General features: G+C 37.9%; 1 protein-coding gene across 1 annotated transcript; it reads right to left on the bottom strand.

Moving 5' to 3' along the window:
* Nucleotides 1-515: 515 nt before the first annotated feature.
* Nucleotides 516-17,000, bottom strand: LOC139686398 (retinol dehydrogenase 14-like). Its single transcript, XM_071583591.1, has 7 exons — nucleotides 16,883-17,000; nucleotides 11,315-11,407; nucleotides 10,274-10,510; nucleotides 9,953-10,138; nucleotides 5,330-5,439; nucleotides 2,154-2,243; nucleotides 516-635 (listed from the first exon to the last, which is right to left on the bottom strand). The coding sequence occupies exons 1-7, from the start codon at nucleotides 16,998-17,000 to the stop codon at nucleotides 516-518; spliced, it is 954 nt and encodes a 317-aa protein (XP_071439692.1).
* Between the last annotated feature and the right edge of the window lie 1,632 nt (nucleotides 17,001-18,632).

Raw genomic sequence — 18,632 nt, 5'->3', positions numbered from 1 at the left:
GTATGCTCAATATCAATGGATGTGGCTTCGTTATATTAAACCTTCAAGAATGTATTTCATTAGATTGCTTATCCATTGCAGCAGAAAACATACATTGTTTCAACCGAGGATCTCCTTGATCCACAGTGGATGAAAGCTTATGAATCACACAAAGCACGCTGATTTCCAAAGAATGTTGAATTAATTCTCAAGTCAGTTCATAATTGTCAAAAAATTGTCAAATCTATATATTTTTAGGATCTTTGGAGAAATTTAAGAGGAATCACTCAGCTGAGGAATTCTAATGACTCAACATCACCACCATGTCTGGACCAATTAATTTCCTGTGTAGTAAATTTATACTCTTAGGTTGGGCATTGAAAAAGCCAAGATGAAAAATACATCATTATATTCAAGGTAAAAAATCAGCCATTTTTTACGCAACATAGCACTACAGAAAGGCCACACATAAAACATAAATGAAACTAAGACAGTATCAAATCAAACAACTGATATGTACTATGTGTCCAAATACTTTATTTGACACCGTTGAGTATTGCCATTTCTTTCTCTGTTAGTTTGACACATTTTACACTCATATCCCATAATTTTTTGGCGAGTTCCTTGTCTTGGGATTTTGATGAAGATCTTGCCAGCTGTAATGCATAATATTGGGTGATTATTAGATATTTGGCGGAATCTCATTACTTCCATCATTCCAGTTAACTTAAATGCTATTTATTAAAGGGTCAATAAACAAAAGGATCAGCGATATCATGCTTTGCTTGAAAAATGGAATCATGTCATGAGTAATCAGAAAGTAAAAAAAATTTCGGAACTTATTTATTCTTGTCAATTCTATGAATAAGATCAATCAAGTGTTTTTTGCATATGCCCTTTAGTAAGAAGACCATTACCTTTTATTGTTCAATTGACCTTTTTGGTTGAATATTTAAAAGTGTTCAATTTATATTACCATGGTCTACTCCGACACAATATATAAAGGAAGTACTAGGAAACCTGTACTAGATCCCAAGATGGGCAGGTGTTTCAGTAATTTTAGTCATGTTCATTCAGTTGTGCTCTCAACATATAAACTACCACCATGTTACCTTTTAGTGATAAGAGCACGCCCTGATTCCCCATTAATTGGACCCATCATTATTATCATTGGGCTTGAACACTGATGAAATTTCATAAGATGTTAGTTCATCTTTCCTTTTGACTGACATTTGAGGTAATTTGCCTCAGTTAGGGTAGTTAGGTATTTTCCAAGGGTTATGATACTCATCAAATAGAGAAAGGGTGGAGAAAAATCTATAATCAGGATCATGCTCTTATGGTTATAAGCCAAGGAGTCCACAACTTAACTTCTGACCTGATGGATGAAGTAATTTATATCATAAAGACACCCTAAGTAGGGGTCGGGATACCACTGAAAAATACTGCCACTACAAGGATTTGAGCCTGGGCCAATGAAATGGGAAGCCCGAACATTTGCAACTATGCTACATTGATATACTTTTTTTCATGTTCTATGTAACAACTCCTTTTACTCCTCTCTTTATCCTGGATCAATCAGGAAGGGTCATATAGGAATCGTGGTTCACAGTTGCCATCTCTACTCTTCATAACAGATAACAATATTTTTCTGAAACTCTTGTCCCTGGTGGAGCAATTTGTTGGAGACTCTAGATTAATATTAAAAGGAATCATTTTTATAGGAGCAAGCCTTTTTTACTAGTCTCTTAACATTTCTTATAGACTCTGCTATTGACAATAATCAGGTAACATGTCTTCAAACTGGTCAGCATTGAAACATGCAATGATTTACCATTGTTTATGCTACATTTTGCATTTGCATCCATTCAATAAGTGATATTTATTAAGAAAGAGTGGTTGAAATTCATTCTATCCTTCTCTGATAACCAATTTCAGTCCCTTCAATGGAGAATGGATGTGTGGTGCGTATTTAACTAGCCTCCCTCTTTGGAAGCTTGGGATTGAATCCCAGTGATGTCAAAATATATCAGTGGCAGCCCAATTCCATCTTGTGAGCCATGTCTATGTATATGAAAATATTTGTAACACTCAGAGGTTATTTGGGTTTGGATCATTCTCCCAAATATTTCTCGGAGTATTTCATTATTGATATACCTAACTAATTAAAATACCTTGCAATCCTCAAAATATGCTCCACTGATCCCTTCAACTTCTTCGGACACAGCTAAATGGATAGACGTTTGAGCTCCTTCTGTTGCAGTCTGAATATTAAAAGCATTTGTTAGACATAATGTTTCACATATTATTTGACAAAATAAGATTGTTATGTGATGGCTAGTGATGCATAAATGCATGGAGTGCAAAAAGCATACTTTGCCAAATAAAGCTTTATGAAAAAAATTATATATTTCCGTATATTCCCATTAATAACGCCCACCTTATGTATAATGCGCACCCAGAACTTTGTGGTTTGCATAGATACCGCAAGCCCAGGGCTTCATAGTTATCTTGAATGTGTATAAATGCCGCGCATATGTATATGAATATCGGTAGTAGTGGGGGACCCCTCTACCGAGGGGTCCCCCACAACTCAGGTGCACTTTAGTTCAGTCGCCTATGGGCATGCGTTGAGACCAGAGGTGGATTTTTGTGACGTGTGATTGTTTGTGGTGTCGTCGCGCCAACATGGAGCGCACTGCCCACCAACGCTATGCTTTGAGGTTTTGCGTTAAACTCGGGAAATCCGCATCGGAGACCCTTTAACTCATTAAAAAAGCTTATGAGGATGATGCCTTAAGCCGCAGAATAATTTTTTGAGTGGCACAAAATGTTTAATGAAGGCCGGAAGCTCGTCGAAGACTAGCACCGCGTCGGACGTCCGACGACCGCTCGAACCAATGCTCAGGTGGCTCAAGTGAAAAACGTTTTGGTCTCTGACAGGCGTTTAACCATCGCTCTTATCAGTGAGGAGACCGGCCTTTCAGTCGGAGCCGTCCACACCACTATAACAGAGAATCTTGCGATGAGGAAAGTGCGCGCGAAGCTGGTACCGAAAGTCTTGAGCGAGGAACAAAAACTGTCGTGGGTAGAAATTTCGCTAGAAATTTTGGACCACGTCCTGGAAGATGAAGATTTTCTCGACAACGTTATTACCGGCGATGAGACGTGGATGTCCCAGTATGACCCAGAAACAAAACGGCAGTTCAGTTCAGAATGGCACACGCTGGGGTTCCCGCGTCCGAAAAAAGCTCGGATGTCAAAATCCAGCATCAAAACTATGCTGATTGTTTTTTTCGACTGACGTGGCATTGTTCACTAGGAGTTTGTGCCAACTGGTACTTCCGTAAATGCTACTTTTCACGTGCAAGTACTGATAGCCCCGACCTGGCTCCGCCTGATTTTTTCTTATTTCCGCGAATAGAAAGGGAGCTCAAAGGATATCAGTTCGACTTCATCGAGGCGGTTCAAGCGGCGACGACAAAGGCTCTCAGCAGTATTCCGGAAACCGACTTCCAGCGGGCTTCTGACGAGTGGCAGACGCGCCGAACCAAGTGTATCGATGCAGGGGGAATGTATTTTGAAGATTACTAAGTAATTGTAATGATAACCGCAATAAATTTTGATTTTTGGAATCAGTCCCGATACTTATTGAACGGACCCTGTACAGCAAACACCTCTGTGACTACCCTTTTCATGTGACCTTTCAAAAAGTCTTTCATCCAAAAATGGTGTAAAAATATGTTTATATCGGATGTGTGTTTGTAAAAATACGTCTATGCTTGGATTTTTTTTCAATTTCATTACATAACGCGCATCGTTATGTTTTCGATCATCTGAACATTTTTGAGTAGATAACGGGCGCGTTATCGATGAAAAAATACGGTACTTTGAGTCATATCCTTTAAAGCCAACATTTCACAGCACAGATGTGTGCATTCCATAAATGGAGAATGATCACATCTAATTGAGAGCTTAAGTCAGAACTCTTTTTAAAATATTTTATTGGATACAATATAGGGTTCGTTTTGGAAAACAGAGTGAACCTTTCTCATTACACTTTTTGTGACATCCAATCCAATAGCCTACTGGTGCATAAAAGCGATGTTATAAATTTGTCAGAGTTGTAGAGGGAAACATGACAAATGTTTCTCATAGAGTAGTCCGTGGTACTATCATTAAATTCTTACAGTGATAATATACATTGTCCATAACTCACTCATGAAAGGCAAAATATCTCATTGTTGATTGGATGTCACAACATTGATCACATGTTTACTCAAAATATATATTTAGAATTAACTCCCTTGTTATGTCTTCAAAGTCAGCAATGCCATATTAGTAAATTTCAATTACGTTACAATATGGAAGCCTGCTTACTGAATGTATCATCATCCACAATCGTTTTCCTTCACATAAATTAAAATAATAATACAAAAAATAAGCTAAGTTTAAATGTTTATACATGGCATTCATGGTGGTGAAAGATCTCAGTCAATTTACTGTGGCTATTCAAAAGAAAAAGTAGAACTCCTTTATCCCAGAGCCTAATTACTCTTCTTACAGCTTCTTGGATTATTCATCAAATGAAAGAGATAATAACTTTTCCATGGAAATTATTTTGTTAAGTACATTGTGTTTTACTGTGATATAGCATCATCAAGTACACATGCCATTGTGTGATGGATGAGAGTAAATTGAAGCTCAAATGGAATTGGTTATGTCATGGGAACAAGTGACCATTTTTACTTCCAATTGGTCACTGGTTCCCATGAAATGACCTATTCAGTTCCTCCAATTGACATGCACATGTACTCCTGCCGGTCACACTATGTCTCTGTATGTACACCACATGCATCTTACCATGAATTTGAATGTGATGATTCCATATCACGATTAAACATGATATATTAAACCAAATAAGTTCTATGCAAAAGTACATTCTCTCTTTCATTTGATGTATGCACAAAAATTCCACAAAATTAAGCCTCACCCTATTAACTGTTGGATTATATTGCTGCAGTTCTGGAAACTTTAATCCCATCTGCTGATCAGCCGGTTGACATTTATGGTGAAGTTTATTTACCTTTGCTAAGCCTTATGTGGTGTGAAATTCTCATGGTCTGTTTAAGAGGACTAAGTCATGTCTGCTTGCTCTATTTTATTTCCAGAAAAATGAGTGCCCAATAAATCAAAGAGTTAGGGTTAAGTACGGTCCGGAGACATATTCCAGGTTTGAACTCAGTAATCTCACTTGAGCAAATAAGTGGCTACTAAAATGGCAACCTTTAAAATACCTCCTGTATGAAATCTTTGAAGATGGATGAAGATATGCTCTACTCCTGTTTACCTTGAAAAATAAGGCAGCCAATAAATTTACTGCAACTGCAATTATTCCAGTAAGTGTTTTATATATTTCAGTTCTTACTGTGCCAGGATGTAGACCATTGACAGCAACACCTAAAACAATATAGAAATTGGTGTTATCATCTATGGTGACCATTATTATACATTGAGTGATGATGCATATAAAATCTGAAGAGTTAAAATCTCTGTAAAGATCATATTAAAGCATTCATCACAGTTACTCAATTAAATTAATTTCATTGTTTCTTTTTTATCCTCTTATCACATAATTCCCCTCATATTGATGTCCATTAAAAATATGACATGAATGTTCAAATTGATACAAGAGTACTTGAATTTTTCCTTTCGAAAATTTCTAAAAAAATTTGTGGTTGATTTCTGGAGATGTCTAGTGTTTCAACTGATCATTTTTCAAGAATTAATTTTCCAAAATTGTTAATGTCCAGTCACTAAAGTATATCCTAGGATATTTTGAAAGCTAATGGAAAGAAAACATTACCTAATATTATAAATAAATTAATATAGGCTTCATTAACATAGTTGCTCCTGGTAGGGTCACCCATGCCAGATAGGTCGAAGGTTAGGAGTCAGACGAAAGGTAGTCCACGCAGCATCTGCTCCTCAGTGAGGTGGCTGCAATGGCGTCTGACCCCAAAGGGGCCGCCAATAAGTGATGGTATCACGTTAAAAACACAATTGAAGAAGGCAACGGGATACCACCTCAATTATCATTCCCAAGATAAATATGATGGTCACTACAGAGATTTTGAGTCCTGGAAACTACGGGGTTCGGCCCAATCAGCCGTGTGTCGTGCCCCGCAGCAGGGGAGGCAAGGCTTCCGCAGTCGTCTTCCCCCAAAACCCTTACAAGGGAAAACCGACAGCAGCGGGACAGAAGATGTAGGAGAAGAAGACCAAATTCATTAGAATAGGAACTTGGAATGTTAGGAGAATGATGAGGACAGGTAACTTGGAGAATATTAAGCGAGAGATGGAAAGGGGAAAAATATATATTTTAGGTCTATGTGAGGTGAGATGGAAGGATAGCGGGGATTACTGGAGTATTAATTATAGAATAATATGTAGCAAGAGCTAATGAGGGGTTGCCATTATATTAAATATAGAGGCAGAAAGAAGAGTAGTCAACATAGAACAAGCAATGGATAGAATATTACCAGCAGAGATAAAAGCAAAACTGACATGTTTGGACATTGTTCATGTATACATGCCACCGAGCAACCATATGGAGGAAGAGGTCGATAGGACAAAAGAAATAGGAAACCATGGATCACGGATGAGATGATTACCAAGATGGATGAGCAGAGAAAATGGAAGAATGTAAATACAGACTTAGGCAAAATGAAGTACAAAGAGTTAAACAATAAATTGAGGCGGGCAACAAATAAAGCAAAAGAAGCATGGAGGAAGACACAGTGCGAGGATATGGAAAGTTTGCAGAGGAAGGGTGAAATTGGTGCGCTGTACAGCAAAGTTAAATCTTTATCGGAAAGTAAGAAAGGGACATCTATGATAACAGTTAGAGATAAGGCGGGTAAGATAATAGTTGACTCAGGAAAGATCCAAGAGAGATGGAAGGAATATATAGTATAGAAGAACTGTATAATAAAGTACTTCGACCAACAAAGTTAGACATTGAAAAAGAATATGACGTAGAGGAACATAGCTTAGGTCCAGGCATACTAGACAATGAGATAGAAACGGCATTGAGGGAGATGAAACTAAACAAGGCCGTGGGGGTGGATAACATTCCAGCAGAACTATTGAAATGTTTAGGAAAATGCGGGAGGAAGAGGCTATATGGGCTGATCCGTAGTATTTATGAGGAAGGAATCTGGCCGGAACACTTTGTGAGATCAGTTTTATTTCCTATTCCAAAAAAGGTAAAGGCTACATCATGTTAGGACTACAGGACGATAAGTTTGATATCCCACGCAGCTAAAGTTGTTCTCAGGATCATAAACAAAAGGATAGAGTAGGGTAAATTATTACTGAGGGAATGATCAGTTTGGGTTTAGGAAAGGGAGAGGTACGCATGATGCCATTGTAGTAATGAGATTATTAATCGAGAGGAATATAGAACACAACCAGGAGGTATTTGCCTGTTTCGTAGATTTCGAAAAAGCGTTTGATAGAGTGAATTGGGAAAAACTAATGAGTATTCTGCAGAAAATATAGAATAGATTGGAGGGAAAGGAAGCTTATCAGCAACCTGTACATGTCTCAGACTGCTCAGGTGCAGGTGGGAAACAGGAGGTCCGGATGGGCAGTGTTAGGAAGAGGTGTAAGGCAGGGTTGCCCATTATCACCGTTGCTGTTCAACCTGTATGCAGAGGCAATGATCAAAGAGGCATGGGAAGAACTGGAGGTAGGAATGAAAGTGGGTGGGGAATTCGTAAAATCAGTTGGGCTTGCTGATGACCAAGCTTTAGTTTGTCAGTCAGCCAAGGGGTTGCAAGCATTGCTGAGTGAATTGGAAATTCAGTGTGAAGGTTTGCTTAGCTAAACATTAAAATAGGAGGGCAAAAACTAGAGCAGGTAGAACAGTTTATGTATCTCAGAAGTGTTTTGGATCAATACGGTCACAGTAGTAGGGAAGTAAGGAGACGATTTGCTTTAGGCAAAGAGGCTTTCACATGGAGGAGTGAGTTGATGAGAGGGATGTTGATTAAGGATATTAAGAAAAGACTCATAAAACCTTTGATATGGAGTGTAGCTATGTACGGCATGGAAATGTGGTCATTGAAGCAGGAGGATAGACATAGACTGGAGGCTTTTGAAATGTAGGTGTGGAGAAGAATGGAGAAGGTGAAATGGACCGAGAAGAAAACAAATGAGGAAGTACCTGGTACGGTCGGCAAAGAGAGGGAGAAATCCTATGGAGGCAGGAAAAATGGATGAAGGCTGTATTGGTCGGTGGTGGAATGCTGAAGACTGTAATAGAGGGGAGAATGTTAGGCAAATGAGGAAAGGGAAGGAGCAGGATAGGGATGTTGGACGGGATGAAGGGAGGAAGGAAGTACTCAGAGATGAAGAGGGACCTGATGTAGAGTAGGTTGCTGGATTGTGTTTTGCTAGGAGTGACAAAATATTTATTTGGTAATTGTGCCTGTCCAAAAACCTACCTCAACCAGTAGATTACTTAATAAACAACATGATTTGGTCTTTAGCATATATGTACAGGGAAAAAATAATTCTTTCTTTGTTTAACTGCATCAACTGAGTGATGAATTATCTATACAAACTTAATGGAACTTCGAGAATCCTGCGCGAAATACATAATCCACTACACTAACAAAGACACAATAGTAGTGAAATGAGTATGTATTTATGATTTTCATATTTCTCTTTTGATAATCATGTACAAAATTCTTTTTCTTAAATTAAAATTAATCCTAAAGTTGATGATTTCTCTAAATATATGCAGAATCCATGAAAATTAACCTTCACAATAGAATATACTGTAATGACTTATGAATTTTAGCTTATTGCTACCTTGGTAATTGATGAAAATCCATCATGAAAATTACAGAGTGCACTCTCAAGCCTGAGATTCATCATTTAATTGTTTGTTGAAAATAGTGAGGAGAAGTTTGCTGTCAATAGAAAAATCAAATTCTATAATTTGATTTTTCTGCCAACAGTTATTTCTCCTCATCCCTAGCCTTTCCAGGATTCAGTTATATTTTGTGCTTCATGCATATCATGGAGCAAACTATCAAAGTCCATTTGAATGTGATGTTAGACAGTTTTGTCCTTAGAGGAAGGGCACCCGGGGACCATCCTATGCCTTGACACTAGATAGAATGCCAAGTGTACGCCATTGGTAAATCTAGAGATCCTTGCTTTAGTGTCTCCCCAGAATATATCCCCATCACACCATTGTCTGACTCTCATCTATGATGGACCTTAGTGGAGCTGGATGTCAGCCTCATACATCAGTTGTTTTTGGGAGGAGATGGGAAATGTGTGGGTAATTTCTAATTCAATAGAAATACTGGCCAAATTTGAAACTGTAATGTTGGAATAAGTCTGTAAAATTTCATATGATGTAATTTATTACCACAATCTTGGCAGTGAAATGCTGAATGAGCTAATTCACATTTTTGGCTTTCATGGTTGATTTCATAAACTTAAAGAGAAGGCTTCATATTTTTGTCACTAAAGATAGATCATAACAACAATGAAAGGATGGTAGCTTTTGAAGCAATCAAAGTTAAATTGTGCTTTGTACAGTTTATCAAAGTTATCAAACAACTGGATCAGGGTTCAGGGCATACAGAGACTTTATGCTCAGATAATTTAAGGTTACACTGGCTAGCTTTCAAAAGTACAGGTAATGACAAAGGTGCTAATCTTATAGGAAAGCATGACTGAGTTCAAGCTGCAATCATATAGGAAAATGCATGGGCTACCCATCCATAACAGTAATCTTGCTGTAGGGAGTATGGCAATTGTCTAAAAAAATATTTAATCTTTTCAGAACAATTTAGCAGAGTAATTATGTTATTCCTGGCTTGATTCACACTTGGGAAATAGTGTGTGAGCACATATGTATTTATGACAAATACATACGTGCCATAGTTACCTGAACCTTCCAGTCTTCTTGCAAGTTCATTTACAAATAGAAGATTAGCCAATTTAGCATTGCAGTAATTTGTTAAGGGTCTTCTATCTCGAGTTATGTGAAATTTGTCCGCATCTAATCTTGCCTTCTTATGCATTAAAGATGACACGACCACTATTCTACTTGGTGCTGAATTTTTCATTAAACCTGTTTGAAAAGAACTACAATTAAACCTTAATTCTTCTAATCTACTTTTTTTAGTCTCATAAATATGGTAATTTTTCCAAAATGACATAAAGGAGAATATATATTGGTAAGTAAAATCTTGGATGCAAATCTTACCTAGAAGTAATATTGTCAGGAGAAAGGGTCCAAAATGATTTGTCTGTGCTTCAGCTTGAATTCCATCCTCAGTGAGTTTATTCCTTAAATTGACATCCACAGCATTATTTATTAAGATATCTAGTCGCTTTTCATTTTCTTCCACTTGTTTTACAAAGTTTCTCACTGATTTTAGAGATGATAGATCTAGATGTTGGACAATGACTTGTTTATTGCCCGTACTTTCAACAATATCAGCTGAAAAAGAGAAGATATATTGAGGATGTTGAGAAAAATATTTTTCATAGATAACTGATTTAAGTGATGGTAGCCTTGACTATATCAGCATTATGGTGGGTAATTTGCTCTGGCAATTAATCACATGGTCTGTCTGCTTAGGTGACTTAGTGGTCAACCCTTTTTGGCAAAGGTGGCAGATGTAATAACTTCTACATCTTCAGAGGAAGACGGATTGTTTCCGTCGAAATATCAAGAAAATACGTGTGAGTGTTCTCTTTTTTTGTGTTTCTATATTATGTGTTACTGTGTATTGTACTATTCGGCACTTCCGTGTTACGTCTATGAAAGCATATATATATATATATATATATATATATATATATATATATATATATATATATATATACATATAATGTGTGAAAATGTTGCTTTCCCTCAACTCTTGAGCCAATCCAGGGGTCGCATATTTAATTCCACTTAAGGCAAGGGTATTCTGTGGTCACATAATTGGTGTCTCATTTGTCAGGTTTGTAGTGCATTATGACCTCTGAGGGTGGAATAGTTATACTCAGTTAATATGCTAAATATTATATGATATGTCAGCGATATAATTCAGTGTTTGTCAAGCAAGTATATATGAGGATGAGAATTCATAAACTATGTGACTTGCTTCATGAATGTTAATATTTTATTATTTATTATTAGGTGAAATTTGACCATAAACATAAAAATACCCTTAGGAAGGATATGTTCCCACCATAATTGATTTTGGAGAAAAAATTGAACCAAAAAATTTTATATGAAATATTTTTATGGCATTACCTCTTGCCTCATCAGCTTTTTGTACATTCCTGCATGCCAAAATAACACGGGCACCTCTTTGAGCAAGATCTCTTGCTGTTTCCTTCCCAATGCCTGAAATTTATAAGAATGAAAGTCCATAATTATTGCTCTGACCCCTACTGTAGCATTAAAGTTTTCACATGAATGCAATTGCTAAATTAAATATAATTGGTTTGAAAATGTTTATCACTAAATCGAAATATCCGTTTCATTACAAACATCACTTTGGAAACTAAAATTGGGTCATTCCAATTGGTCAAATGACTTACCATTGGAATTTCTGATTTGGTGTGTCTTAAATGCACCTTAAAAAGTTATCTACATTCATTCTGTAATGAGCACCGAAGTAACGTGAAGTGCTACCTGTTCCTGTGCTGCCGAGGCCTTAATGCAAGGTCATGGGTGAGGTGCTGGCCAGGAGGGGAGGGAAAAATGCGTAGGACTTAGAATGAGGAGAAATTGAGAGAGTAGAACAAGAAATATTGGTAAAGTCTTCTCCATTTACATTTGAGGGTGGCTTAATGAGTTTTAATGACATAATAAAACATTACCTCCAATTACCAGGAGACCTCCTGGAGAGAGAGCATGAATACTAAACAATGAGGATTTCGAACTATGACATGGTGTCTCATTTATTGTAGCCCATGAGTGCAAGAGAAAATGAAAGAGAGAGGTCTAGAGCTTAAATGATACAAAATAAAAATTCATGATCCCTTTATTCGTCATCAAGTGAACCGAATTATTAGCACGAGATTTGTACAAAACGACTGTGTGTAAGAGAGAAGCAGATAGTGTGGGGATAGTTACTGCACCATAACTGGCACCCTCTGAGTGCAGAATGATGGCTTTACTTGGACAATCCTTTGCATTTTATTTAATCTGCTGGGATCACATCCTTTTATTTCAAATAGCCAGATGATCGAATTTAAAATATCAAATCATACTAAAAATGCAATGCATATTCCACTCAGGTTGGTTGCTGAAATTCAATTATTGTGAGGTGTAATGGTTGTTTGTGGTCTACAATATAAGAAGGGACCATTAGGTCAATATTAGAAATGAGAACCTGAATACCACACAACAAGGATTTAAAACTCTGAATTAGTAAAGAAAAAAAATTCAGGATCTCTTTCATAAATAAAATGCTAACCAAGTTGTTAGCATCAGGCTCCTAAGTATGAAATTTGAGAGAGAGAGAGACGGTATAGGGAGAATTGCACTGTTATTCTGGTCCCTTATAGTTCATAGGAAAATTGACATCTTAAACCTAAATATTTTACATTTAATGTCTCTCATTTTATTGCGATAAAGTATTCTAGCATAGTATGATGGGGCTAATAATACATATTCAGCATCACACCAATGAAATATCTTTCCAATTCATGCAAGAGATTTGAACTGTAATTTAACCTTGTGTCCATAAGTGATTACCTACATAGTAATCTAGTAACTCTGATACGTAGTAACTCTACCTGCGTAGTTACTCTAATAATTTTGATACACTACTCAATATATCATTGCAGCATTTTATGAATTAAGCTATATGCTGTGCATGATCTAATTCAACAATTACTCCAACTTTATGAGGATATGCTTCATATACAAAAAGTATATAAGGCCTAGCAAAGATTATTCTAAATGAGGCCTAGCTAGTAAAAGATTACATTTCTCTTTAACTTTCTCATCACATTTCCCCAATGCTCTTCTATTAAATTCTATTTGTTGTAAGTTTACCTACATAATCCATGTTTCACTCAGGATAGGTCATGAATGAGTGTAATGCCTAATCATAGTTAATCTAGTGTACTCATTCTATGTCGGTATTCCTGATTTAGTTGATATTCAAGGAGTAACTATTCTTATTTCAAAATTCATTACTATGCATTTTTTAGATAAATTCTAATTGCAAAGGGTTGCACCAACATTGTATTGCATTTAGGCCATCTGTTAAAGCTACTTTACCCTCAAGATTACGGATAACTCCATAAACCACTGAATGGTCTGCAAATAAACTAATGCTACTTTTAGCCACAGAGTTAATGTCATTGACGTAAAGAAGAAATACAAGAGGCCAGATAAGACTTACATGGGGAACAGTTGAAGTGACTTCTACTGCATTACAGCAAACACCACTCTGACTACCCTTCTATTTTGACCTTACAAAAAGTCTTTAATCCAACCCTGGATGTTTTCATGTAGTCCACAGGCTTCTAGCTGTATGAGTAGTTTACTATGAGGTGCTTTGTTGAAAGCTTTTATATAATCTAGAAAAATCGTGTCCTCTAGAACATCACTCTCTCCCGAACCAAAGAATGAACAAAAACCACCCGCTGAGTCAATTAGGATTTACCCTTGCAGAAAATATTATGGTTTTTCGTCAATAGCACTTGACTATGGAGGATTTTAATTATCTGACTAACAATTATGTGTCATGATCTTGCACAAAATGGATGTGATGGAAATAGTTCTAGAAATCCTCCATTCTTCCTTGTCTTCGTTTTTAAAAATAAGTGTTACATCTGCAATTTCCCAGTTACTATGAGCCTTATGATCTACTAGTGACTTCTTAAATATGATTTCTAGATACGATGCAATTTCTAATGCTAATTCATTAAATACATGTATTCAATCAGACCCAGAGGAATTGTTGAGATTAATATATTTCAGTAAAACTTCTACTGTATTATTTGAAATTTTAATTATTGTCATTGGTTGGTTGGAAGTGATTTGGTAAACTGTCAGAGTCATTCAGTGAGAAAAAGTTTTGAAAGAAGGAATGTAAGAAGTTGGCCTTTTTCAAACTGCTGGTTACTCTTTCGCCTTTATCATTTTTCAGTGAATCAGCAATAGACTTATTTCCCTGAACCTCCATGACATAGATACAAACTGCTTTTGGGTTCTCATTTATATTTTCACTTGATCTTTTCATTTCGTATTCGCTTGACGATTCTCGATATTCCTTTCTGGCATTCGCTCTAGATATCTTATAATGATTAATTACCTCATACCATTTGTCGCTAGAGATATCTTTCCTTATATATTTCATCTGCGAATGATGTAGCCATAGACGTTTTAGCGAATTTTTAACTTCCGCCTAGTACTTACTAGGTTCTGTGTTATCTTTTATGAATTTACAGCGAATGAACATGACTGCTAAGCGCGTGATCTCACGGAAGTGAACCCCAGTATATCGGTGATTACTGTTATTCCAAAAATTTGCAAATTGACTCTGTAGCACGCATTTTAGACAATTATAGTCCCCTCCTTTAAACAAGTAAATTTTCCTTTTAGGCTTCTTATTTCTGATCCCATGTAGCAAAAACTTATCTTAAGACCTCTGTTCATTAATACCTTTTATAGTTTCTTTTGTTAGAACTTTTTCGGGTATGTTCGTTGCTAACAAAGCAAGAATAAAGGGTCCATTCAATAAGTATCGGGACTGGTCCCAAAAATCAAAATTTATTGCAGTTATCATTACAATTACTTAATAATCTCCAAAATACATTCCCCCTGCATCGATACACTTGGTTCGGCGCGTCTGCCACTCGTCAGAAGCCCGCTGGAAGTCGGTTTCCGGAATACTGTTGAGAGCCTTTGTCGTTGCCGCTTGAACCGCCTCGATTGAGTCGAACTTATATCCTTTGAGCTCCCTTTTTATTCGCGGAAACAAGAAAAAATCAGGTGGAGCCAGGTCGGGGCTGTCAGTACTTGCACGTGAAAAGTAGCATTTACGGAAGCACCAGTTGGCACAAACTCCTGGTGAACAATGCCACGTCAGTCGAAAAAAACAATCAGCATATTTTTGATGCTGGATTTTGACATCCGAGCTTTTTTCGGACGCGGGAACCCCAGCGTGTGCCATTCTGAACTGAACTGCCGTTTTGTTTCCGGGTCATACTGGAACATCCACGTCTCATCGCCGGTTGTCGAGAAAATCTTTATCTTCCTGGACGTAGTCCAAAATTTCTTGCGAAATTTCCACCCGCGTAAGTTTTTGTTCCTCGCTCAAGACTTTCGGTACCAGCTTCGCGCGCACTTTCCTCATCGCAAGATTCTCTGTTATAACGGTGTGGACGGCTCCGACTGAAAGGCCGGTCTCCTCACTGATAAGGGCGATGGTTAAACGCCTGTCAGAGTCCAAAACGTTTTTCACTTGAGCCACCTGAGCATCGGTTCGAGCGGTCATCGGACTTCCGACGCGGTGCTCGTCTTCGACACCACAAACAATCACACGTCATAAAAATCCACCAACTGTCTCAACGCATGCCTGAAGGCGACTAAACTAAAGTGCGCCTGAGTGGTGGGGGACCCCTCTACCGAGCCGACCGGTCGGACCCCCATCCACCCCTCCGCAGAGGCTACAGCGAACCAGTCACGATACTTATTGAACCGACACTGTATTATCGCCTTAAAGTGGTGAAGTGACAAGTTAATGCATGGAGTTCAGCGAAAAATTATGCAATAGTGACTCGCATATATCTCTGTCTTTATCCCCTGTTTTTAAAACTATTTGTTCTCCAATCAATAGACAGAACATTCATTCTTCATCGATGATTATGACTTTGTCATCTTTTTGGAATATGAAACTATAGATTACCTGGTCAATTTCTGGTATTAAATTAACTCTGTCATCTGCCGGCCTGTAAAATTCACATATATTCGCGCGATTCTTTTGGGATGAGAAATTCAACACCAAATATCTCCGAACCGTTCACCTGGAATCATCTCATGCCTGCTGATGTAAGAGTTCTTAAATTCGCTGAAGTCACCGCCCACGGTTATAGTTCCTGTGTAAATTCTGTCAACGGAAAAGTATTTTGGGATATTTTACCTCTAGCTGATTTCAGTGAATAACCAGAATTCAGTTCCAATAATTATATTTGCACCTGCGCTTTGAATAAAGTGATGATATTCTGCGCCATTTTCAAACTTAGGTTATTGATTTCTGATGAAGTTAAAGTTTCCTTGACATTACGATTGTTTGTTGTTAACCGGGATTCGGGATTAATGGGATCGTTTTCTTACTATCATCGATTCCCTTATAAAATTTTCCGTCCGATACTATCTCTATCACATTAAGTGACTTACTGCATGCATCTATAGCATTGACCCTTACTTCATTTAAAGACACCTTATTTGGAAAAGAAACTTTAGAGATCCACTATTTGACCTACACGCTGTCCTAAACTTTAATCCAAAATTTCTCGTAGTGGTCAAATGTCACACCCGCTGCGCTCCTGGTGGCCTCAGACCCTTAGTGAACACCTGGACGGTTGAGAGAGTTCCTACACGGTCGCATTGCCGTGAAGGTCATCAAAGGAAGCCCCGATATCCGTGCAGAAATGGCACAACCTCTGATCAATGTCTACCATTCGGTTCCAAACCAGAGGTCCACGATCAATCCTCATGAAAATGCTGAAAACGCGAGCGTCGCACCAACCCCTTCGATGATACGATGCTACCCAACAGCTTCACTCCATACTCATAATCCCTGAAGGAACGTAGAATCCCCTCAGATCCATGGTCCACGGCATCGTTGACGCCCACATGAGCCACGACCCGCAGCCCCTGTTCCATGAGTCTTCGTCACCTGGGAAACGACATCACCCGGAATGCACCCGGCCGATAGGCTCTGGCTCACACCCTCATGGTCTTCTGGGACCATCACGCCCGACTTATATACTGCATACATGTATTTCATGGATCCCCTCTTCCTACCCTAACGGCTCCTTTTCGGAAGTATTCTCTCAAGAGCGGAGGTAGGGCTTGCAGATATCACCGGTCTACCCTCTGCCAGCACCTGTTATCTGTTGGAGACGGGGAGGAGATTTACCTTCCTATTTCTCGTCTTAGCGTCCATCTCCCACTGCTACTGCGCGAGACGTTTCAATTTTCCTGACTCAACCACTTCATCTGAAACCGGACCCCGAGCAGTTTTTCGATCGCTCTGCCGCGTGTTACATTGGGGCGAACCAATGCGGTAATAACTGATACACTCGATGAATTTTTGGCACCCTGGTAGCACCTAACGCGCGATTTAGTTGGGCAATCCATTGCATGCTATTGAATCGGTATCCTTCTATTCTGCCCAGAAAATTGAATTCAAAATATCGATTCATTTGGCAGGCTGCTGATTAATGTCATTAATTAATGTGATTAATTCTATTAATGTCAGCTGACAAAATTCGTGCCGTATACAGTCTACTGGTTGTTTGCGGTTCACAATAGTAAATAATAACTTGATAGAATGATGAGTATATTACTGAATAATGAGTATATCACTGAAAATATTCACCATTATCAGTGCCATTACTCCTTACTATCCATCTGACGGGCTGCGAATTCAGTCTTCACATTGTTTTATCCTTTCTAACTGAATTTTCTCTGGCTAGTGAAATATTAGTTATGGGAAATGTGAATAAAAATTATGGTGGCAAGTTTCGAAGTCGGAATCAGAAATCCTTAAAAGTTCACAGGGACTTTTGATGGTTGATGCCTCCTACCCATCCGATGTTATATCATGTTAGTCAAAGTTGAGGGCATTTCGGAGAGTGACGCTTTTATATATCACGTGGTCAATTATCGTAGTACGTTTTACGATCTCATATATCATTAAAATATGGGATTATATGAGGTATGATTAGGTCGTGTGTTTTTTCTATTGAAAAAAACAATTTATGGGGTTTTTAATTGTCCTCGAATGACTTCACTTGAATTCAAATGAATATGGAGTTTTTGCCTCGGAAATCTTTCTGTAGGACATTCCGACGCGATTCGAGCTCAACGTATGCTATTCGTTACTTTAGTCATTGACTTTCGTTTGACACGTTGAAAATTGGATGTTTTCGAAGTTTTCTGTGGCAATATTGGCATTCTTATTTGAGTAGAAAAAGTTTTCAAGCATTATTTTGCAATTATTTGAGAAAAGGGAAGGATTAAAGTTCACAATATGGGTATTATTTAACAAAGTCAATGCATATAGAGCAGCAGAGGGTGGATGAAAATATTTTTGAACGTGTACAAATGATCGCCAAAGAGTCTAGCTTTGTGGAAAAAGTAATTTCGGGGGGGAGAGCATGCCAGAAACGAAATACGGGTGTGGAAAATACGTGAACGAAAAGATGAAGCCATTGTTATCGAATATGTACCACATTCAGGATGCAGTTCAGACGATTCATATCTTATGATATCCCATATTGTTATATTATATCCTATGTCTTATCACCTAATTGAATGTCTCGGCCTGGTAGTACAAAGCGATCATCTTAGGGTGTCGAGTAAGAAGACGAAAATATGC

This window comes from Hetaerina americana, unplaced genomic scaffold (assembly GCF_022747635.1).
Source record: "Hetaerina americana unplaced genomic scaffold, ioHetAmer1.1.p SCAF_14, whole genome shotgun sequence".
NCBI classification, from domain to species: domain Eukaryota; kingdom Metazoa; phylum Arthropoda; class Insecta; order Odonata; family Calopterygidae; genus Hetaerina; species Hetaerina americana.
Note: the sequence above shows the minus strand (reverse complement) of the source record. Positions and strands in the feature narration are given on the sequence as shown.